This window comes from Podarcis raffonei, chromosome 7, assembly GCF_027172205.1.
Source record: "Podarcis raffonei isolate rPodRaf1 chromosome 7, rPodRaf1.pri, whole genome shotgun sequence".
Taxonomy (NCBI): Eukaryota; Metazoa; Chordata; class Lepidosauria; order Squamata; family Lacertidae; genus Podarcis; species Podarcis raffonei.
This window is the reverse complement of record NC_070608.1, coordinates 28,700,388-28,725,009: the sequence shown is the minus strand read 5'-3', so window position 1 is coordinate 28,725,009 and position 24,622 is coordinate 28,700,388. Positions and strand designations below refer to the sequence as shown.

The window sequence follows — 24,622 nt, the reverse complement described above, 5'->3', positions numbered from 1 at the left end:
GGTTGCATGGGCTGTGTTGCACTGACAACATGTGTTTACATTGATATCTATATATATTTACAAATCTCGTTTTCCACCTTTAAAAAACTCAGAAAGTGGAGGACGAACTGTCTTGTTTTTAATCACCTTTTATCCTATCCATAGACTTACATCTTTCCCCCCCTTGCCAAACAACCTGAGAGATAGGTAAATCCTAAGAAACTGAGTGGGGGAGAAGAGCCCCGGCCCTTCTGAATCGTGGCGCAAAGCCCCAAGCACTACCCCTCACTTTCCCTTCCTGTAGTAGGAGAAACGCGCAGAGTCCTGCGGCGCATCCTACTTCCGTCCCGGAAGTGCTCAGGCGACGTGCGTATCTGCACTTTTTTTGCATAGCGCTAGGGTTCTCTTTCTCTTCGCTGGCCGGAAAGAGCCGCTGGGAGGAGCTTCGAGCTTCCCGTCATGCTTTGCGCGGGCGCTGTTGTCCAAGCGACGGGGTGGGCGGGATTTGAAGCGGAGGGCGGCAAACGCCGCGGCGGCTGAGGGAGAGGGGCAGCTCCGAGGGAGGAGGCGGCGCCGACCGGAGCGGGATGGCGGAGCCCGGAGCGGCGTCGGGGGAGCTCAGCCTCATGGACAAAGGCGTCAAGAGGTGAGCGGCTGCAGCGGAGTCACGGAATCGTAGAGTTGGGAGGGGCTCCCAGGGGTCATCTAGTCCAACCCCCCGTAATGCAGGAATCCGTTGGTTCGGGTCCCAGCAGGGCAGGATGAACCATCAAGCGAAAGAAGCTTGGGGCATCCAGGGAAGGGAGGCTCCGTGGACATTTTCCACGGCTGGGTTTTTAACGTTAATGGCCACAAATTGCTCTGGAAGTATATTGAATGTCCCAAAGGAACCAACTATCTAGCAAGGCCTGGGTTTAAGATTCCCATTCAAACATGAAGCTTAAGTGAATGGACTGGTGGCCGTCCTAATCGCATAGGTAAAGGGACCCCTGACCATTAGGTCCAGTCATGGCCGACTCTGGAGTTGCGGCGCTCATCTCGCTTTATTGGCCAAGGGAGCCGGCGTACAGCTTCCGGGTCATGTGGCCAGCAGGACTTAGCCCCTTCTGGCGAACCAGAGCAGCGCACGGAAACGCCGTTTACCTTCCCGCCGGAGCGGTACCTATTTATCTACTTGCACTTTGACGTGCTTTTGAACGGCTAGGTTGGCAGGAGCAGGGACTGAGCAACGGGAGCTCACCCCGTTGTGGGGATTCGAACCGCTGACCTTCTGATCGGCAAGTCCTAGGCTCTGTGGTTTAACCCACAGCGCATAACCCTAATTCACAGGCTTGTGAAGATTGGAAGTTGTGGCGAGATGAACCTTATGGGAAGAGCGGGGTGAAAATGCATGGGCAGCTCCCCCGTTTAATTCTCATAACAACAACCCTGTGGGGTAGCAGTGAGAAAGAAGAACTGGCCCAGGATCCTCCATTGACTTTTCACAACTGCGTGGGGATCTGAACTTGCATCTCTCCCCAGTCCAAGCAGAAAGCTGGTCATACATCACATTGGCTTTCATCCCCAAGCGAGTGCAGCCTAATTGAGCACAAGTAGCCAGAGTAGAGAGCCAGGCCTGAGCACTGGAAATGACCATGCTTACCTGCCTTGCAGACTATTTGAGATAGGCTACTTACTGCTTATTTTTATTAATTAGGATTCTCTATTTCCCTCCCCCCCCAAAAAAAATTATTACATCCTAATATCATTTGCTTTTTCATTTGTAGTTTAGCGGAGATACCTTTAAGCTCAGAACTTCATACGCTCAACTTGCACTGTAACCAGATTTCCAGAATTGAAAGTCTTGATCATATGTTGAACTTGCAGCATCTGGATCTCTCATCCAATCGCATACATCGGATTGAAGGGCTGAGTTCCCTGACCAACCTGCGTACCTTAAACTTAGCTTGCAACTTGATAACAAAGGTTGAAGGTTAGTCCTTGGCTTGACTGGTTTTCTGTTCCTAGTGTGCATGTTGCATGTAATGACTGTGTTTGGGTGACAGGGAAAACCAGTGCTAGTGCAAGCTTCCAGATCGCTCCTGCTGTACTCCTCCCCTGGTGCAAGCAAGAGTAACAAATCACAAGCCTTGGCTTACTACAGTGTGTGAACCAGTGCTTGGCTTCAGATCCTGGTTTGCTTAGAGAGGAAACTGAAATACTTTATTGTCACTTGTACAACTTGTATACAGTGAGATTACACAAATAAACTCCAAATCCTGGTTCACATGTTACAATAAGCCAAGGCTTGTGGTTTGTTGTTCCTACTTGTGCTCAGGAGGAATGCAGTAGGAGCAGTTCAACAGTGTGTGCTGGTTTACTGTTTGTTCAATTGCAAACTCTAGTTTATGGCACTGGCCCTCCCAGTGTTGCTGAACTGCAGCTCTCATCAGCCCTAACAAGCATAGCCAATGACTGGGGATGTTGGGAGTTGTAGTTCAGCAACATCCGGTACCCTACACCTGGTTTGTAACTTGTTCGTTTCTCACTCAAACACAACCCACTGGCTTGTGAACTACTTATTATTATTTATTTTATTCATTTATGCCTTTCTCCTAGAACCGGGACTTAGTTAAACGTTCTTATAAAAACTCATGCTATTTTGTTTTATAATTAATTATAAAAGGAAGATCCCTCTCCTCCCCATCTCCAAGCTGGATTGGAAAGTTGTGGATTCCTATGGTGGTGCTTGGCAACTTTGTCAAGATGCTCCAAGTGCTTCGCTAGCCCAGTCCTCAAACAATCCTCAGTTTCCTTCCCCAGTTCCAAGCTGAGATAGAAAGTGGTGGGAGTGTCGTCTTACAATTGTGTTGGACCTCAGAACTGGAGACATAATTTGTTTATTAAATTTATATCCCACTCTTCCTCCCAAAGGAGCCCAGGACAGTAGGGACATAATGTGAGGTCAGGAGCAAGAGACAGTAACCATAAATTCTGGCTTGGCTGCCGACCAACCCTAAACTGTGGACCCCTGTAACTGTTGCGACTTTATCTTTTTTCTACATTATCTTAATGGCATATATTCTTTATCTGATCTCTGTGGTCAGTGATTTTTTTGTTTTGTTTACCTTTTTCTTTCCAGGACTGGAAAAGCTGTTTAACTTAACTAGATTGAATTTGTCTTACAACCGCATACATGACCTTACAGGTAAGAGATTTTTGCAGCTCATCCCTCTGCATATCTACTTGGAAGTAAGTCTTACTATGTTTGATGTGACTTAACTCCCATGATGGCTTTGTGAGAATTGTTATTGCTGCTGCATACATCTAACAATTGCCAATAAAGTATTCATGGGATATTTTACAAAAGAAAAGGAAGAAAAGTGGTTTATTCTAAAAGGAATAACTTTTTCCACATAACACATCGTTTCAGCTACAGAACATTCCCTCAGGAAACAGTGATGGCTACCAACTTGGATGGCTTCAACAGAGGATTAGACAAATTCAAGGAGGCTGAGACCATCAGCGGCTATTAGCCATGATGCCTATGTTTTACCTCCACTATGCTTCCAAATTCCTGTTGCTGAGAATCACATTTGGCCATTGTGAGACCCTGATCCTGGTCTAGATGAGCCCTTGGCTTGATCCAGAAGGGATTTCCCCTCGCCCAGCTTGTCCGGAGTTTTGGGCTGGATTGCCATCAGTATGCCGATGACACCCAACTCTATCTGTTGATGGATGGCCATCCTGACTCGGCCCCAGACACACTGACCAGATGTCTGGAAGCTGTGGCTGGATGGTTACATGGGAGCCGGTTGAAGCTAAATCCTTCGAAGACAGAGGTCCTGTGGCTGGGACGGGACGATATGGGATTGGGGGGGCAACTCCTATCTCTTGCGGGGGCGCAGTTAGTGCCAGCACCGTCCGTTAAAAGTTTGGGTGTAATCTTCGACACCTCCCTTTCCATGGAGGCGCAGATTGCAGCTATAACAAAGGCGGCATTTTTCCATCTCCGCCAAGCTAAGCAGTTGGCTCCTTACCTCTCTCGCCCTGACCTAGCCACTGTGATCCACGCGACGGTCACCTCCAGACTGGATTATTGTAACTCGCTCTACGTGGGGCTGCCCTTAAGACTGACCCAGAAACTCCAGCGGGTGCAGAATGCTGCAGCGAGACTCCTTATGGGGTCTTTGCTGCGAGATCACATTCATCCGGTGCTATATCAACTGCACTGGCTCCCGGTGGAGTACAGGATCAGGTTTAAGGTGCTGGTTTTAACCTTTAAAGCCCTATACGGCCTAGGACCCTCGTACCTACGGGACCGCCTCTCCTGGTATGCCCCACAGAGAAACTTACGGTCTTCAAATAAAAACATCTTGAAGGTCCCAGGCCACAGAGAAGTTAGGCTGGCCTCAACTAGAGCCAGGGCTTTTTCGGCTGTGGCTCCGACCTGGTGGAACACTCTGTCACAAGAGACAAGGGCCCTGCAGGACTTGACATCTTTCCGCAGGGCCTGCAAGACAGAGCTGTTCCGCCAGGCCTTTGGCCAGGGCACAGCCTGACTCCCTCCCTCGGCAATCTTCGCGGAGCTCTGGCCCAATGGTGGCCAGTGGCTTGAATTTAATTAATTTTATAATGAATGATTTTAGAGTGTTGTTTGTGTTGTACTTTTGTATTGTTTTATTGTTGTTAGCAGCCCTGAGCCCGGCTTCGGCTGGGGAGGGCGGGATATAAATAAAATTTATTATTATTATTATTATTATTACACGCCTTCTTGTTGAAAATGTTTTTTGACATACTGTGTCTGTTTTTACAGGACTTTTGTATCTTCGTGGAGCCAATTTTAAACTTAGTTCTCTTGAGCTACACGGCAATTGTATATATAATATTAACCATGTACTCCAGTGCTTGGTGGGATTACAGTACCTGTCAAATCTTTCTTTGGAGAAGAGTGGAAAAAGTAATCCAGTGTGTGCAAAAATAGGTAAGAGTGGTGCACAGGAAACATTTACGACTTACTCTATTTGCATTTTGAAGATTGGCATTTCCAGCTGATCACCAGATCATGACTTGGACCCAGATAACTGTTGGCAGAAAGAGAAAAGCACAAGTGCTGGTCCATGAATTATTGTGTTAAGGTTGCAGAAGACTTCATGCAGCGTGGCTGTGGCACCCCAGTTATAGAATGTCTCCCCCTCAGAGGCCAGGCTGACGCTAGTGTTGATCTTAGTTCAGCACCGGGGAAACCTTTGACTGCAGCTTAGTATTGATCTTTGCTTGATTTTAAAATTATTGGCTATAGCGGGTTTGCAATTTGCTGTTTTCATATTCCACCCTGAGATCCATTATAGGGCGAGTTATAAGTATTTTAATAAGCAAAGTATTTGTGAGGGTGCACTACAGTATGAAAAACATACGCAGACTGTACCATATAAAGTTCAGTGGACAATGAAAAAGTCTTGAGAAAGAGCTTGGACAAATGGCAGAACTGCTTTGAAATCTTCTCATGCGGTGCTCTTTTGCTCCGTTCAGAAATAGCCCTTCTGCGAGTGGTTGAGGCTTTCGGCTGCCAGAAGAACATCTCAGGAAGGGATTGGAGCCTATAATTTAGTTCTTCAGTGAATTATGTTTCAGATAATACAGGGATAGGGAACCTGTGACCTTCCAGATACTTGATTCCAACTCCCATCAGCCTCAGCCAGCACAGCCAATTGTTTGGGATGATGGGGAGTCGTAGCCCAAAGCATCTGGTAGAGAAACTGGTTCCCCATCCCTCTGGTATTGGGATAATCAGATATGTTATACTGAAATGAATTTGCCTCACTGTTGGTGATGTTTAGACTGAAGCATAGAGCTTAATAGCTTCTCTGTTCTTCTTAGGCTACAGAGAGATCCTCCTGCAGGCTTTACCCCAGCTAACCATCCTAGATGGAAGGAATATATTTGGTGAACCAGTAAACTTGGCAGAAGCAAATTCAACAGATCTGAAGTGCTTAGAAGGCCTTTTGGACTGCTTGGCTTCATCCAGTTCTCCTGCAGATGATGATGAGGTGCTGTGACTCCTGCATGTGTGTGGGGGGGCAGTGGAGAGGGGCCTTTTTGTCTTTGAAAATGTCAAAGCAGTGTACGTCCCCCCCACTCCTCATCACTTATGCTTTGTTTCTTTTAAACAGACTTGTATCAATTTGCCAGTGATGACACCCCGTATTGATGAGGTGTTAGCTCAGTTTCGCCAGCGTGCCTGTACACCAACCTGGCCCGCCACTAGCTCTTCCCCTGAGGGCATATCCTCTTCTGAGCCAGAAAGAATTAAACTGGACAGTGACATGAGAATAAAAAAACTAGAGGATCAGATATCACAGCTGCTGGAAAAGGTAACAGTTTACATTTCCCCCTCTGGCTTGACAAATGTCTGTTTGCTGATGAACATTGGAACATACGAAGCAGCCTTGTACCTTGTCAGACAATAGGCCCATCTAGTTCAGTGTTGTCTACATTGACTTTGCATCTCTCCCGGCCTGACCTGGAGGTGCCGGGAATTAAACTTGGGTTGTTCTGAAAGGCAGATGTTCTACCACTGAGCTACAGCCCTTCCCCGAATGTAGGATGGATCTACACTGTTCATTTATAACGCTGAAATGCATTTTTAAAATGCGACAACTGAGGGCGCTATGGAGCAGCGAGCCTTCGACAAAGGGAAACTGCATTGAGAGTTATATAATGTTATATTTAATAACATTTTTACAGATCAGTGTAGATCCAGCCGTAGTTATATTTGAAACAGTTGCTCCATGTGACATACATATAGATTATATATTGTGCACCTATTACAGAGGCTTGGAATGACTGCAGCAAAGCTACCAACTGACTTGCCTGAAACAATTGACTTCCCCACCAATTTTTTCCCCATTTGGTTGCTTCTGGCTCATTCTCCTTGCTTTAATACCAAAGGTCTGAATTGAAAGGTCTGTAGTCCATGACTTCGGACAGAGTATGATCAACAAGCCACTTGAGCTTCTGTAGTCCCAGAACTGCAGTGCGAATAAGCTTCAGAGTGCAGTATGAGTCATGCGCTTGAGAGCAAAATTGTTCTTATGGTCTGAGTGGAAAGTGCTGAAGCTTGCAGTCAAGGAGCTTAGGCTGGGTATTTTGGGAATTTAAAGGGGAGAAGAACCTCGCTTAATTGCTGCTTGAAGTAATAATGGACACTTCTTACTTTTGGAGTTAATACATTTTCACAGATTATCCTGCTGTAAGTGGCATTCAGTGTAATCAGCTACCCAAGACTGTCTAAAAGTAATAGGTCTAAAGATCAAGTAAGATAAAAAATGAGCTCTAAATCCTTTTATTTTTAGGTGACTAATACTTCAAAGGCTGGCGTTGCTGTTAATGTTCTCAAAGCAAAAAGGGACACAGATCTCACTTCAGAGAGTGGTGGTGAAAGTGGGAAAGAGAACAGAAAGGTAGCTAAAAGGAGCAAGATCCCCAGTTATCGAAAAGCCACTTCGTCTACAAAGTACCATTCTCAGAGAGGCAAAATTTCAGACAGGTATCTTCAGTTCGTTGATGTGTGCTTCCATATTCACATGCAGTCTTTTATCCATTTACTTGGGAGTAAGCCTCATTGAACTCGGTGGACTTACTTCTCAATAGGCATGTCTAAAATAATGTTTTAAGTGGACTTTTTAGTTACTCCTAGTTGATACCCTGAGATCATCTTCTGAGGTCCTTTGTGCCTCCTCCACAAGAAGTCCAGAGTGTGGCAACACGAGAATGGACCATTTCTGCAATAGCTCCCCATTTGTGGAATACTCTTCACCAGGGAGGTTCGGCTGGTGCCTTCATTATACACCTTTAGGCGCCAGGCAAAAACATTTCTCTTTAACCAGGCCTTTGGTTGACTGACATTCAATGGCCTTTTAAAATGGGGGGGGGTTGGGGGGTGTTCTTGTCTTTTATGTATTCTGTGTTTTTATATCATGGTTTTATCCTGTGAACCACCCTGAGACCTGCAGGTATAGGGCGATATACAAATTTAATAAATAATAATAATAGTTCAATTGGAGAGCAGTTTCGGTGTTAAAAATAAAACAGAAATGGTTTTGTGTGCTCATTTATGATCAAGTAAAAGCACAGAAAATTATCCTAAGTATTTAGAAGGCATTCTAAATGTATTTGGTAACATCTGGAAGTTTTTTTGTCCAAGTATTGATGTGTGAGTTTAATTTATGTATCGTTTTAGGGCAGGAGAGCAGACTTGTGTAAAGTCAAAAATTCGAGGATCTCAAGTTAAAGAGGAAGAAAATTCAAGTCCAACTTCAGAAGTTCCGAGCTCAGATTTAGTGGGGAAATCGCCCAAGAATTTGGGTGCGCAGAAAAACCACATGAAAAAACTAAAACATTTAGATTCCAGTATTCAAGAAGAGTCCACTTACAGGGTAGGTATATTTTAATATTTTATTATTTCAAGGTACTTAAGGCTAACATGGTTTTCACACTAGCCATAAAAACTGGCACTAATATAAATATTGATCAACAGAAGGAGGAGTAACTTTCTAAATCAAGTTACAGAAAGGTAGCCGTGTTGGTCTGCCATAGTCAAAACAAAAAATTTTTTTTCCTTCCAGTAGCACCTTAAAGACCAACTAAGTTAGTTCTTGGTATGAGCTTTCGTGTGTATCTGAAGAAGTGTGCATGCACACGAAAGCTCATACCAAGAACTAACTTAGTTGGTCTTTAAGGTGCTACTGGAAGGAAAAAAATTTTTTTGTTTTTTCTAAATCAAAGTGGAGATAACCCCTAAACTTGTAAGGCAACATGAGTGTTCTAGCTGTTGGTCCACAGGATCTCTTGCAGCTGAATCGGCTTATAGATATCACTATAGGATCACAGAAATACATCTGTAGAGATATTTTCAGAAGCAGCTTATGGTACAGAGAGTGACTAAACTTTGAAGTGCAGTGCATCTCTCACATCTGCTTTCTCATGTTTTTTCCTTGCATCAGCACCTCCTTCAGCATTCTACTTTCTGTTTTGAACTTCAAAACTGGCTTTTCTTTTGCAGTATGCACCTGACTAGCATTGCCACACGGACATTCTCATGCTTTTATGAAACCCATTGTTTGTTTTCCAGCATTACTAGATTTTACCTTTGCTGACCTTCATTCTTCTACTTATTTGGAGCTGAAGTAGATCATTTCTTGATATGCCCAATATTGGTTTTTAAAGTTGGGATTTGTTAGTTCTTAAGTGAAAGCAATCCCTTTGCCTTAACTGTCTAGTAGCCTAGTTTTTAAACCCTTCCTATAGTGTGGCAGCCTGCAGTGTTGGAGTCATGGCCATATAGCACGTTATCTTTCGGGAGAATAAAGTGGGTGTCTATCATCTCCCTTCAGCGCCAACACCCTTCCTGCCCCAAAATGCATCCACCTTTCTTCTTAGTAGAAGCAATTCTTCTGCATTTGTAGTTTCTCCTTTGGAATATATGGGATCTCTGTCTTGTTCAGGCACTAATTCAAGAGCTGGATCAGGAGAGAGAAAAAAGGTGGAAGGCTGAACAAGCTGAAAAGAAACTGAGAGAAAATATCAAAGAGCTGCAGGACCAAGCAAAAGAAGAAAAGGGTATTCAAAGTATGGCCGTGTATACTACAGACCGGTAAGGATCCAGCATGTTCAAATGACCTTCTGAAAATTAATTTAGTACCAGTTTTTTCCCCACTTGCATTTTTTCAGGCAACAGAGAGGGAGTATCTTAGAGCAATAAAATACAACTAGTTTCTGTAGGTGTTTGTGGGTTTATTTGCAAATCAATAACTTTCAGTGTGTTTTAGGCTATAAATCTTCCACAATCCTGTTCTGTGCTACTACTCTTCAACGGAAGAACAAATTGTGTCAAAGACAGATGGAGGTGCAGCTTTTCAGAAAACTGATCAACCTTGTCATCAGGGCGATACTATTAGCAATATTATAATTGACTTTGCCTTCAAATAATTTTGAAGTGTGTTTGAAAAATCCTTGTTAGCACTTCTGGCATTTGAATATACGTGAATAACTCTGAGGATTATCTGCAAAACTTCTATGCGTAGTTTATCCTTCAAAAAAAGAATATTACTTTTACAACATTGCATTTCAGATATTGGTCTGGTTTGCACAAAATGCTAATTCTTGGTTTATTTACCAATGGGCTTTTGAAAAAAATCATCTGAGCCCTTTCCTGTAGCTTAGCTATGGTTTGTTACTGCCAGCAATATGTGAAGGCATAGCTTGTTGCTGTTGGCTTGTGCACCTTGGTTTGTTTTAACTGTGACTTGATATTACATATGAACCCTTCCTTAGCTAAGGTTTGTTTGATCACTGAACTACAAAGGCCATAGCAGCTGCAGAACAAACTTTGTAGAAACAAGCCATGGTTTCTATAATCCTCTGAAGTGGTTTGTATGATCATCTGTGGGACAACTTCATACTTGTGGCAAACTTGTGGTTTGTCAAACAAACCATGGCTTAGTGTAATGTGTGAATCAGGCCATTATTTCCTGACGATGAACATGTCCACTTAAAATATATATTGGGCTGTGTTTGCTATTAAGCTACCTTTGCAGTTCCCACTCACCTTCTTGTGAATGTTTGTCACTTGGATAATTCCACATCCCTTTCAGCCTATAAGAACAGAAAAGTTGCTTGTTTTTCTGTGAAGGAAAGCCAAGCTGCTGAATTCAGCATCTATTCTCAAGTTTTGTGTGTTCTGTACTTGTGGGAATGTTGAAATATGCACAACCCTAATGGACATACCTGGACCTTGCTATGAGGATTTGACAAGGAGGCCATAGCTCAGTGGTAGAGGAATATGCTTTACATGGGAAAGGTTCCATGCTCAGTCCTTGGCTTCTCCAGGTAAGACTGAAAAATGCTCCTCCCTGAAACCCTGCAATTTAGCATGGGCACTACTGTGCCAGATAGAATCTCCCTTGGAATACAGCAACATAAGGTCTTCTACAAGCTTGATGCAGAAATGCTGAAACTGCACAAAGCTGGATGCCAAAGTATATTCCAGTAGTTTTAGGCAGATGATTTAACTCCTGAGTTAAATATTTACAGTTCTGCCTCTTGAACTTTGAGTGCTTTCTCGTTGCCCTTCTGGAAAAGCTTTCCCCTCCTCACTTAAAGACTTAGTTCTATCAACTATTAATACAACTCATTGCTTAGGTGGGGAGCATGACAAATACTGTACGAAACAGTAATTTGACCGGAGATCACTTAGGCACCGACTGTTGGGTGATTCTGCCATTGACTAAAAACATACCTCTTCACCCAAGCTTTTCCTGACTGTTAATACCGGGTCCTAGCATTTCTGGCTATTTTAATAGCAACTGATGTTTGCTGATATGGCTTTTTAAAATGGCTTTTTTATTTTCCTATAATCTGCCTTGGTTTTTAAAATGAAAGGTGGTATAAAATAATTTTAATAAGTAAAAATTAAATCCATTGTATAATCAACTTAGACATCATGCCAAATCATGGTTAAGGAAGCTGAACTGTTCTGGCATGATATCTGAATGGACAAGCCATAGTTATGTCTGGCCCTTTGCCTCTGGAGGTTGCTGTTCTGTGAGTGTCAGAAGCTGAGTACTGGGAGTCGGGAAGCAGATGAGCAGGTTTAAAGCATGGCTTGCCTATATGCTTTGGAAATGCAAACTATGATTTGACCTTAAGTGATACACTGAGTATCAAAAGCTATACAATACTATGGTGGCATCTCTTCATACATTCCTAAACAGCGCCACTTCTTACTTTGAAAAAATAGTGATTTTGAATGAACGTGATGTTTTTCAGGCTAAAAGAGCTGGTTTTGAGAGAAAGAAATGCGAAAACCAAACTTCAGGTGGACATTCAGCATCTGAAAGACGAAGTTGAACGACTTCACAGGGAACTAGATCAATCACGACATAAAGTGGAGGATCAACAAAAGGCACTTCAGACTTTAGAAGAAACGCTGTCCAAAGTGGAGACTCAAAGAGCACAGCGGCAAGCTTCAGAGGTACAACCTTTGTTTCTCACTGAAGAAAATTAGTACTTACAGTTCAGTTAATCAGGTGTAAGGGAGAACTGGTCTATTTTATCTTATCTCTCAGCACCTCTGCATGATGAGTTGCACCTGCCAAAATTCTGTCTCCTACATAGATTTGGAACTCAAAATTTTCTAGAGCATATTTTGGTTAAGACCATTGGCATGTTAAGATTCTGTTTTATCTGGTGTGTTCTAGCACTGGAGTGTCAGCATTTTCATTCTCCCATTGCTGATGTACCATGACATCGAGCAAAGAACTAAATAACCCTGCATTTGCATTGGCTGCATTGGGAGAGCATCACCATATCCAGTTCCTGTAATCTCTACAGCTGGAAAAATTGTTGCCGCATAGTAAACCTTGTGCAGCTCCATTCGTACAAAAGCCAGAGTTGGCTATAGGGCAGCACAACCAGTTCCACCACAGTGGGCACTGAGCCTAGGGGGCGCCACATGATGTTACAACTATGACATACATAGTGTATTAAGCAGAACGGAAGGCGATTGGGGGGGGGCTATCCTTGACCTTGCACAGGGCATCACTGAAATTTGAAAGACCTTCAAAAGCTTCCTGTATAATTGCAGGGATGTGTGGCTAATTATGTTCAACTTTATGTTGAATAAAGCTATTGAATGGTACTGTGGATATGAGTGTGAGCCAAACAATGAAAGATGTGATTGGGGGGCATGGGGAGTAATGTAAAACTGTATTCCATGGGAGGGGAACCTCTTTCAGCCTGAGAGCCATGGTACCTTCTGCCCAACTCCCAGTGCCACATGCTAGTTGTGCTACATCAAAAAGCAGATATAGGAAAGGAGGGCAAAACCAGAGCCAGATCTTCATGGAGTTTGCAGCTGAGGATAGAAATATTGATGCTTAATTCTCCATCTTCAATCTGTCTGCCTCTGCCTGCCTGCCATTCTCTCTCTCTCTCTCTCTCTCTCTCTCTCTCTCACACACACACACACACACACACACACACAACCGCATGGCAATTTGACTTGAAACTCTTTTGCATTGCTACTGACAAAAGGCTGTTTTCAAGCCCAATTGCTACGTGGGTTTTTTAGGGGGTAGGAGTACATGCTAGCCAGAAAGTTGAACATCAGGAGTTTTCCATGATGTCTCATGGTGAAGCTGGCAGCTCCGCCAAGATGTTTTGCTTGTAGTGCCACCTCTCAGCAACCATGATAGTGTGTTCCTTATCTTCCTTTGATACATTGCACAGAGGAAGCAAATTCAAGCTGCAGAATTGAAAGTTTCAGCTTCTGAGAGAGAAGTGCAATTGCTTCGAATTTCTTTGCAGCAACAAAAAGAGAAGGTGGAACAAGTCCATGAACTTCTTATGCTGAGAGAGCAGGAACACAGGTATGTGCCTCAAGACAATCCAGAAAGCACAGGTATACATTAGTTGTGCATTTTAAAAAAGAAGTTCAGCTTTGTGTTGTTGAAAATAGACTAGCCTGCACTTAGCTGTAGTCTAAAGCCCCATTTAAGTTGTTAGGACTTACTTCTGAGTAGTTGTGGTTAGGATTGTGCTGTAAATTTATCTTTTTCTAATTCAGACACCTTCTCTTGCGGAAAGCATTTTGCAAGTTTTGAAAGTGGGATTCCTTGGTTGGGCATAACAGCCAAGGCTAGACCTTCTGCATGTAGTTATTCCCATGGTCAGACAGTAGAATATTCTATTAAAAGAGAGAGAGTGCAAAGACAGTTAATTCTGTACTTCATAAAGAAGAATTCATTAGGTTTTCCCAGCAAACCGAAACTACCATTTGCTGTTTTTAGCAAGATTATAAACAGGCAAAGATGCCTTTTTAAAGGGAGCAAGTCCTTGTGGTAAGAAATGGTTGTAAGTGCTATCCAGGCAGTCTTGTATCTGAATTAACACCTGTGATCTCAAGAACCGTTTCAGCCTCATCTCCGTATACGTGGTGTCTAAGAACTAAGAAGTATGGAAGAACTCCCATCTGCAGACATGCACTCCTCATTTATTTTACTGTGTAGCTTCTTACTCATAGGTCTTGTTATTCCAGAAAAGAACTTGAAACTAGAGTTACATTGACCGGCTCAGAATTCCAAGAAGCTTTGTCAAAAGAAGTGGCCAGAGAGCAGCAGAGGCACGAACATCATATTAAAGAACTGCAGGGGAAGAATTCTCTGCTGCACCAAAAGTATAAGGATCTAGAGGATGAGTTTCGTTTTGCATTAACGATAGAGGCCAGAAGATTTACTGAGGTAAGAAATAGAAAGTGTATGAGGGGATCTATATTAGGAATTCTTCTGCTAAAACAGAAATGTTTGTCCTTTTTTCATAGCAGTACGTTTGCAACAATAGGTTCATTCCGCATTTGTAAAGAGTCTGTGCTCTGGAACTCCATTTTATTTTATCTGTGTTTTTATTTTTATTGCATTATTTTATCACACATGTGTTTGCTGTCCTGGGTTTCTTTGGGAGGAAGATATATCAGCATATAAATTTAATAAATAAATGCAATCAATAAGATCCATATATTTTGGGTTTTTTAATATTGTAATTTTATGTTGTGAACCATCCTGAGATCTACAGATGAAGAGCAGTATACAAATTTAATAAATAAATAAATTCAATTTTTACTAAATAAACATATCTGTTAATTAGCTGCTATAAAATTGATTAGTGCCTTTATGCAAACTTTGAGGATACACTCAGGCTGCAATACACACTGACTTTGGAGCAAATCCCATTGAACTCAATGCTGCTCGCTTCTGTGTAGACGTGGATAGGATTGCAGTTGTCAAGTTACAAAATTAAGAAACTTGACAGTGCAAACCTAGACACATCTACTCAAAAGTAAGTCCCACTGCGATTTACTCTCAGGTAAGTGTGCATAAAATTGAAGGCTTTGTGTTTTTATTGGCTTAAATCAGTGTGTTGTATATAATTTTTTAATTTTCAGATACTGCCAAGCTAAATTGTGTCAAGCTAAAATACATTGCACATGCACCACAATAATTGTATTTTAGCAACTAACTAATGTGTTATAGGAAGTGATTTCATAAAGTTTAAAAACTTATAAAATTAGTCTTCATTCTCCCCACACTCATTTTACTCTTAGAAATACCTGTTTTTTCCGATTCTAGTGTAACAGCTGCTCACTTATGCAACAGAAATCTGCTTGTACAGTGGAACCTCAGTTTTTGAAGGTAATCTGTTCCGGAAAATTGTTTGACTTCCGAAACATTCAAAAACTGAGGATCAATGGGCTGGCTGGAAAGTCAATGGGGGAAAAACGAAAAACACGCCTCGGCAGCAGTTCTACTTCCAAGGCGCGTTCAAAAACGGAAGCAATTGCTTCTGGGTTTTCTGCGTTTGGGTTCCGAAATGTTCAGCTTCCGAGACGCTTGAAAACCAAGGTTCCACTGTACAACAAGGCAAGCCTCTCCAGCCCTCCTGTACGCCCCCAAAATCTGCTGCACAGTATCCTCCAATTCTCTGGAGCAGATTTTGGGGACTGCAGGCAGGAAGAGAGGAGGAAGAAGGTCTGTGGCATTTGTAGATGCCCACTTGTGTTACATTACATCTCGCCCCTAAACAACTCCAAACACTTTTTCTGTACCTGCAGAAGAGCTGACTTAGCTATAGAAGGAACTCTGGTTTTAAATGCTTAGCCATTGACTTCCTTCAGCTCATTCAAGTAACTCTTGAAAACATCCTTCAGCAAACATATACTGCTTGCATGGATCACCTCCAGCTCAGAAATGTATTATGACTGATGATGTTTTTCCTGAAAGTTTCCACATCCTCAAAGAAAAGCTGTTTAAAAGTTCAGTTGTAAGATATTACATGCTTTCATTAATTTCAGTTCTATTTTAAATTGAGGAACTTATATATAGTTTTTAGTCTTTTCTCTTTTTTTGCTAACTGGTGATATTCAGCATCCATTTTTAGTTCATAATTTGGAATAAATACTGAGCCTCTCTATTCCTAAAATGCAAGGTAATATTCGGTGTTTAATGTCATGTGTTTTCAAATTAACCTCTTGTCATTCTTTCGAAAGTTACATGCAATGCAATTCTGGGCTGCATCAATAGGAGTATAGCATCTAGATCAAGGGAAGTAATAGTGCCACTGTATTCTGCTCTGGTCAGACCTCACCTGGAGTACTGCGTCCAGTTCTGGGCACCACAGTTCAAGAAGGACACTGACAAACTGGAACGTGTCCAGAGGAGGGCAACCAAAATGGTCAAAGGCCTGGAAACGATGCCTTATGAGGAACGGCTAAGGGAGCTGGGCATGTTTAGCCTGGAGAAGAGGAGGTTAAGGGGTGATATGATAGCCATGTTCAAACATATAAAAGGATGTCACATAGAGGAGGGAGAAAGGTTGTTTTCTGCTGCTCCAGAGAAGCGGACACGGAGCAATGGTTCCAAACTACAAGAAAGAAGATTCCACCTAAACATTAGGAAGAACTTCCTGACAGTAAGAGCTGTTCGACAGTGGAATTTGCTGCCAAGGAGTGTGGTGGAGTCTCCTTCTTTGGAGGTCTTTAAGCAGAGGCTTGACAACCATATGTCAGGAGTGCTCTGATGGTGTTTCCTGCTTGGCAGGGGGTTGGACTCGATGGCCCTTGTGGTCTCTTCCAACTCTATGATTCTATGACATTGCAGTTTTTATTGTGTAAGAAATAACTCACACGTAGCAATAACCTTTCTAATAATTTAATATTTAATAATAATAATTTAATATTTAATAATAATAATGGGACCGAGACGGCTCTGGTCGCCCTAACAGATGATCTCCGCAGGCAGCTGGATCGAGGCGGGTCAGGGCTGCTGATTCTTTTAGACCTGTCAGCAGCCTTTGACATGGTCGATCACGAACTCTTAGACCACCGCCTTGCCGACGTGGGGATCCAGGGCACAGTCCTCCAATGGCTGCGCTCGTTTCTCTCTGGTCGGGGACAGAGGGTGGCGCTTGGGGGGGAATTGTCATCACGCCACTCCTTGGTGTGTGGAGTGCCTCAGGGTGCGATTCTCTCCCCAATGCTTTTTAACATCTTTATGCGCCCCCTCGCCCAGCTTGTTCGGAGTTTTGGGCTGGGTTGCCATCAGTATGCCGATGACACCCAACTCTATCTGTTGATGGATGGCCATCCTGACTCGGCCCCAGACACACTGACCAGATGCCTGGAGGCTGTGGCTGGATGGTTACGTGGGAGCCGGTTGAAGTTAAATCCTTCGAAGACAGAGGTCCTCTGGCTGGGACGGGACGATATGGGATTGAGGGGGCAACTCCCATCTCTTGCGGGGGTGCAGTTAGTGCCAGCACCGTCCGTTAAGAGTTTGGGTGTAATCTTCGATACCTCCCTCTCTATGGAGGCGCAGATTACAGCTATAACAAAGGCGGCATTTTTTCATCTCCGCCAAGCTAAGCAGTTGGCCCCTTATCTCTCTCGCCCTGACCTAGCCACTGTGATCCATGCGACGGTCACCTCCAGACTGGATTATTGTAACTCGCTCTACGTGGGGCTGCCCTTGAGACTGACCCAGAAACTCCAGCGGGTGCAGAATGCCGCGGCGAGACTCCTTATGGGGTCTTCGCTGCGAGACCACATTCATCCGGTGCTATATCAGCTGCACTGGCTCCCGGTGGAGTACAGGATCAGGTTTAAGGTGCTGGTTTTAACCTTTAAAGCCCTATACGGCCTAGGACCCTCGTACCTACGGGACCGCCTCTCCTGGTATGCCCCACAAAGAAACCTACGGTCTGCAAATAAAAACATCCTGAAAGTCCCAGGCCTCAGAGAGGTTAGGCTGGCCTCAACTAGAGCCAGGGCCTTCTCGGCTGCGGCTCCAATCTGGTGGAACGCTCTGTCAGAAGAGACTAGGGCCCTGTGGGACTTGACATCTTTCCGCAGGGCCTGCAAGACAGAGTTGTTCCACCAGGCCTTTGGTCAGGGCGCAGCCTGACTCCCTCCTCTGGCAACCTGCACAGAGCTTTGTTTAATGGTTGCCATTAACTTGATTTTAATTAATTTTTATAATGAAATATTTTTAGAATGTTGGTTTATTTGATTGTTTGATTATTTGATTGTTGTTAGCCGCCCTGAGCCCGGCTTCGGCTGGGGAGGGCGGGATAAAAATAAAATTTATTATTATTATTATTATTATAATTTGCAATTTGTTTCCCCTTGCTGAAATAGGTTAAAGAAGGCTTTGACAATGTTGCTGCCGAGCTGGCAGAACATAAGCATCTTCTTGCTCAGTCTCTGCAAAAAGAAAAGCAATCGGCCACCCTAATCCAAGAGCTGACATCCATGGTAAAAGAACAAAAAATGAAGATTGCAGAATTAGTCAGATCGAAGCAAGAAACGACACACAACTTGAGAGTATGCGTTAATAGGCTTATCTAACTTTTGTGTGTTGTCTTCTGTACACTGCATTTTGTGTTAATACACAGAAGACTGTTGTCTATCAACAGCATGAAACATTGAATGGCACTGCAGCTTCAAATACAGTGAAAGCCTTCTTTCACAAAGGCATGTGTCCTTTTTCTTTTTGTCAGAGTCAAATCCGAACTCTTGAAAATATGGTGGAGGAAGATAAACAGGCGACTATTCAACTTGAGCTTCTTAAACAGGAGAAATCAAAACTTATTTCACAGATAACAGCCCAGGAATCTGTAATTGACGGATTAAAAGCGGAGAGGAAAATATGGGGACAAGAGTTGGCGCAACAGGGTAAATACTTGTATTCTGCTTTGGTAGGATGCTGATAAAGAACAAAGTGAAACTTAAACCTGCATGTTAAGCCTCTGTAAGAATGCAAAGTGTCTACATTCTAACGGTGTTGCAATGGGCTGTACTGGCAAAAAGCTCCGTAGCTGCATTGCTTGCATCTATTTCCTAATGCATCACAGCTTTATGTTTTGGTAGTGCTTTACACAGTAGAGGCATTCATCCCCAATCTGGCATGCTTCTGTATCACACGCATAAGAGCTGCTGATAGTGTCTAGGTGTCCTTCCAGCAGTATCATGATTTTCCAGAAATGAATTTCCAAAATACTATTTACTAAGAAAAGGTTGTTCTGTTAATGAGACTTGGGTGTGTTTTTTTCATTCTTAAGCTAAATAGGTTAACAATTTTCAAACAGTTACTACAGTAGCCTAAACAAAGAGGCATTTAAGAAAGCCTGGATGCCCAATGTTAATTTTCAGACACGGAGAAGAGTGGGGTGGTTTTGACTGCTTTGCAATCTGTTAACACGACAAATTAACTTCATTATCTGCAGCACTGAAAACATAGACTTTGTTTTGTGTCTCCCTCCCCAGGAGCATCTCTTGCTCAAGATCGGGGGAAACTGGAAGCCAAAATAGAAGTACTAACTAGTGAGAATGAGACCCTGAGAAAACAAAACGAGCGCAACAACGATGCATTGAAGATTAAGTCTAAAATAGTGGAGGATCAAACAGAAACGATTAGAAAGTTGAAAGAAGTAAGGGTTGTTGTTTTTTAACAAACTTGCCTGAAAACAGATACTGAATACAATAAAGGTTCTTGTAATGATATAGGAGGGGAAAGCAAAGAAATGGCACAACAATTGTGCATGGGTTGTCTTCAAAATGTTATCCATCAGTGATAGAGGTATAATGGCCATTCTTTTCTGACAAGTGTCCTCTGCTTTTAACTATAGGAGACTGAGTAAGTAGAGTTTTTCCTGTTGATCCACTTTGCACCTTGAAGTTTTAGCTGTGGTCCAGGGCAAATATATTGATAAAATTGTTCTCAAGGCCTCACAGGACCGAGATGAGCAGATAAGAAAGCATCGTGAAGAAAGTACTGAAATGCAGAAGAGACTTCAGGTGCAACTAGAGGGAAGAGAGACTCAGTTGGATGATCTCATGGAAAAATTGGAAAGGCAAAATGAGAGGAAAGAGGAACTCAAACAGCAGTTGCAGGAAAAAGAAGCAGAGCTTGAAGATATCAAGAAAACTTATAGGTACTAACTAGTAATGCTGCTAAATTAATGTTAGTAATGCTAAAGTGTCAGTAAGCCATACTGAGGCAGAATGGGAAGCTGTAACTTTTCTTTTCCTATTACAAAAACTTGAAAAGTAGGGATATGGTTTTCGTTGTAGCACGAGTAAGTCTCTGAAGCTTCTGTGAAAATGTCCATTACATTTCAGTGCAATGAATAAAAAGTGGCAAGATAAAGGAGGATTGTTGAGCAAATTGGAAGCACAAGTCAAACAAATGAAAGAAAATTTTGATATAAAAGAGAAGCAGCTGATTGAGGAGAGAGATAAAAGTATTCAGGCACAGAAGTAAGTTGCTATATTTGACTTTCTGATTGTATTAATGTGAATTTATTCAAGACAGTCAGATTTTTGGTGTATGTATTCTTCATGAAAGATCTTGCAGAACAGGGTGTCTTTCAGAGAAATTAGAGAAAGAAATTTTCTTTCCTGAATGGCGGTTGTGGCTTTGGGGGAAGCTTTTCGTTTGCAGTATGGCATATATTGAAAGTTCTATTGGTGAAAGGTGCTCACAACTTTCATTACAATACTGTTTGTTTTTATCCCTAATTAAACTGAAAATTCATAAAGGACCACCTGTAGCCTGACAAAATTTGAAAGCAATTCTTTAGCCCAATTTTATGAACTCTAGGAGGTGACATAAATATCTGTTGGTATTTGTAAAAAGAGAGTTCCCCTGTGGAAACCTAGTACATTTCTGTTTTATCTGTGGGGAAAAATAAAAAGGGTTATTTCCATTCACGGAAGGACTTCCAATCCAATAGAGGTTTTGGTTGGACGTATGTGGTGGAAGCCATTTTTTTCTGATACTGCTTACTCTATAGGCCCTTTTGCCTTCTAACAGCTGCTCCAGAGGAATTGAAATAATGTGGGTGGTGAGGAAATTTGCCTCCCCCCCCACTCTTCCTTTCAGCAGAGCTTCCTGAGTAAGGAATTCTGTTCATGGGAAGCATGGATGGCATCCCAGAAGTTTATGGTTTAAACTTGCAACAGATCCATGCTTTTCCCCCTTCACATATTTCTCCAAATTTCTAGTGTATACATACACAGTCTCTGCTAATGTGGTTTCTGTAACAAAATATCTAGAAAATTGAGATTACAGTAGAAAAAATCCAGTCAGAAAATGCTGCTTACAATATGTGAACGAGTTACTGGGATGTACTTAGTAAATAATGTTTTTCTGACTGTAGGAGAATAGTTCTCTACACAAAATGCATATCTCAATAATAGTGATATAGATATAAGGTTTAAGAGTTCATTTTGTGTTTAGGGCAGCGGTGGAAAAGCTGCATTCTATGGATGATGCTTTCCGAAGACAACTTGAATCAACGCTAGCAGCGCATCAAGCAGAACTGCTGCAGTTAGCAAATGAAAAGCAACAACAAATTGCGGCAGCAAATGAAAAGGTGATAGATAATGCTAAAAGCACCCAAATGTTGTTTCACTTTTAAAAAACACATTAAGCAAATAAATCTACTAGTTTTTGTTTGCTAACAATGTGTAGATAACTCCTTGATTACTGCAGCTACCGCAGAAGAATGATCAGCGGATGCAGGATATGGAAAGCCGACCTTCTGATATAGTTGGATCAGAAAAAAATACATAAAATTCGTTCTTTTGACAATGTCACCCACTACCATTCACTCCCAGTCTGTATTCAAGGAGATGGGGCTTAACCTGTAAAGCTTCTATGGGCTGGCTGCTGCCTATTACTGAATATTCACGTGGCCTTAAGGTTGACGAGTGATGCCTTGCTGAAAGTCATATTTGTACTGATAGATCTAGAAAAGCACACTGCATAATTCTCAGTAACAGTGGTTGGTTGTTCATTCTTAAAAAATTAAATGAAAGGGCTGCTAGAGACCCTTTTTTTGTAATTTCCCATTAGGAAACTTTTGGAAGTTTGAGTGAAATTAGTTTAAGAATGAATGTGTTCTCTAGTTAGTCAGTGCAAGTACATGGTAGTGGTCCTCTGTCTTTGTGAGGAAGTTTTACTGAAAATTGGAATGGATCTAAATAAAAGCCTACAGAAGGGGGTTGGCAGAAGCCGATTTTCTTGTCTTCCCCAGTAGCCCGTGTCCTCCCCCGCAAAAAAGGGTTGGGGCAGTGGTTTTCAATCAGTGCACCGTGGGCACCCTGGGGTGCCTTGAATGATGCTCAGGGGTGCCACGGGCAACACTGACCTCTGTCCCTCTTTCCTTCCCTCCCTCCTCTGATGCCCTTTTATGTCTCTGCCTCCCAAAAGCTTGCACAGCTGTCTACTGCAGCAGCCCTGGCTATAAGCTCCGCAGGCGAATGGTGCCTCTGAGAGGGACCTCTCTTTGGTGTAGAGGGAGCTCAGAGACCAGGGACTCCCAAGGAGAGGGGAGAAGGCCTCCACAAGGGAGGGTGTTTGAGAACGGGTGAGAGGCTACTGACACTGTAGGCAAGGGGTGACATAACAGGGCTCCTAAGCCCCATAGGGATGCCGCGGAGAGAATGTAGTTGGTGAAGGGAGCTGTGGACTCAAAAAGGTTGACAACCTCTGAATTGGGGAATCCTACTAAGCCAGGAGGGTGTTGAGAGGAGGAATCTGAAAAGGCAGTCGGCTTCCATCAGCCGCTGTATGTATGCTTTTCCCTGGTTGCAGCCCATTAATGTTTCATTATTGTATATTGTATACATTTAAAGTATATATTTAACTTTTTAAAGTGTAATGGGTTTTGCACGATAGGCATTACCTTTTACGTAGTCTCCATGAAATGTATGTTGGTGCTTTCGCAAATGTAACCTCTTCAGCCGATTTCAAACTTCTACCTACCTTTCTATAACATCTTCAGAAAAAATGAAAAAGTTCCTATTATATCTTACGTATCTTTCATTGCACAAACAGACCACAAGTTTACAACAGGTGTGGTTCATAACAGATGTAAATTTTATTTCAGGTTTACCAAGTTGAGGAAGAAATGCGTCAGCTCTTGCAAGAGACTGCAAGCAATAAAAAGGCCATGGAAGAGAAAATCAAACGATTGACAGTTGCTTTGAGTGACATTCAGCAGGAGCTCTGAAGTACAGGGAATGGAACACTCCCGTAGAGGCATACAAAATTCAGTAAGATAGTCGGTCTTGATGGGCACAACTATGACATTAGCCATTTATTCAAAGTTAGTCTCCTGAAAAAAAATGCTGCATATTGGCATGACTTATATCTGCACTTTATGTATAATATTTTCAAAATAAATAGTTACCTTTCTTAAATTACTGATTTACTAAAGAGGCGATTCAAAGGCTTGAATAACTTCTGGAAACTTGGAAAGGTTTTAAAAAGTGGTCTTTGCTCTCTGCCATAGTGCTGAAAGGAAGAATCCTATATATGGGGAAGTGAGAAATATGGTCTTGTGGAACCACTGCTGTATCTTGCGGGATACCAAGCCAGGAGGGATGGCTGCAACAGCGTCACATCCAGCAACTGACCTACTTTTCCCCACTCTTGACTGGAGTGGCAGGTGTCTGAATTTTCTTATGTTCTTCAAAACCACTGTCTCGCAGCACAACATAGCACTCTGGGACACAAGGTTCCCCTCTCCTCAGGGTGTTTTTATTTCTGCTAAGTGTGAGGCCAAGATAAGCAACGAAGGCTCACACACAGGGCCGTCTTAACCGCGGGCGTGAGGGGTGCATGGCAACCGGGCAACGGGCTCTCAGGGGCACCAGGCCGAGAGTCCCTGGCCGAGCGTTGGAGTCTAGGGAAGAGCCAAGTCGGCTCTTCCCGGACTCCCAACGCTCACTCCCGAACTCGTGCAGAGTCGCCCGCAGCAGAAAAGCCCACGGGAGGAGCCATGAGAAGGTGGCCAGATGTGCCCCCTCAGCTCTGGAGTGCCCGTGCCAGGTGGAGCAAGGCGCGCAGGAATTCCCCTCCTTGGTTTAGCTGTGGTCGAAGAAGACTTGACGGTGAGCGGCTGAGGAGAGATGGTGCCGCTGGGACAAAAGGCTGAGGCTGGAAGAGGTGATGGGAGCAACGAGAAAGCAAATGCTGAGCTCACTGGCAACGGAGAAGGCGCGTCCTTCCCACCTTCCAGTCCTTCAGCATTCCAGGTTCACTACTCAGTCTTCATTATATGTCCTCCCCATAGGATGTCCTGCACCTGCTGGAGTATTTTTGTACTTTTGCAAACTTTGGGGGCAAATAACCTTCCCCTTGGGTGTGAATGGTGTCACTCTGGCTACATGAGGACCCACCCTTGGAGAAGGGGGCACACTGTTGGCACAGGTCTCTCTCTTCTGCGATCACCCTATAGCCCCTTAAATGCACTGCTTATAAAGCTAGCAAGTTCCGGGGAAGCGTTTGCATTATCCCAGTCTTCTCCAACCGGTTGTCTTGAAGAGGATTCTGGACTACGATGCTCCGGGGGCTGCTGGGAGCTGTAGTCCAAAACTTACACAGGGGCGCCAGGTGGGTGAAAACCGCTGATCAGGCAAGGGCTCCTTAATATTCTCTCCTATTGCCCCACCACCACACGCCTGCTGCCACTCTAGGCAGGAGTCTCGCTGATTCTGCTTCTCAACTTCCTAGTGAAATGTACATTTTCTGAGGGGCATTTTTTT

General features: G+C 43.1%; 2 protein-coding genes across 4 annotated transcripts in view; one reads left to right on the top strand and one right to left on the bottom strand.

Moving 5' to 3' along the window:
* The window catches only part of RBIS (ribosomal biogenesis factor), a 158,831-nt gene that overhangs the window by 113,181 nt on the left and 21,028 nt on the right, over window positions 1–24,622 (bottom strand). The gene's annotated exons all lie outside the window — the stretch shown is intronic.
* On the top strand, window positions 471–23,275 carry LRRCC1 (leucine rich repeat and coiled-coil centrosomal protein 1). 2 transcript variants are annotated; one of them, XM_053395742.1, is made up of 19 exons: window positions 473–625; window positions 1,746–1,951; window positions 3,101–3,166; window positions 4,775–4,942; window positions 5,839–6,008; window positions 6,132–6,332; window positions 7,314–7,507; window positions 8,201–8,396; window positions 9,465–9,613; window positions 11,788–11,992; window positions 13,249–13,388; window positions 14,057–14,258; window positions 18,206–18,391; window positions 18,568–18,742; window positions 19,334–19,497; window positions 19,793–20,001; window positions 20,189–20,326; window positions 21,309–21,444; window positions 22,963–23,275. In XM_053395742.1, exons 1-19 carry the CDS (start codon window positions 567–569, stop codon window positions 23,083–23,085), a joined length of 3,087 nt encoding a protein of 1,028 aa, XP_053251717.1. In that variant the 5' UTR covers window positions 473–566; the 3' UTR covers window positions 23,086–23,275. The 2 variants fall into 2 exon arrangements, with proteins under 2 accessions (XP_053251718.1, XP_053251717.1); XM_053395743.1 differs by lacking the exons at window positions 19,793–20,001; window positions 21,309–21,444; window positions 22,963–23,275 and having other exon boundaries at window positions 471–625; window positions 20,189–20,316.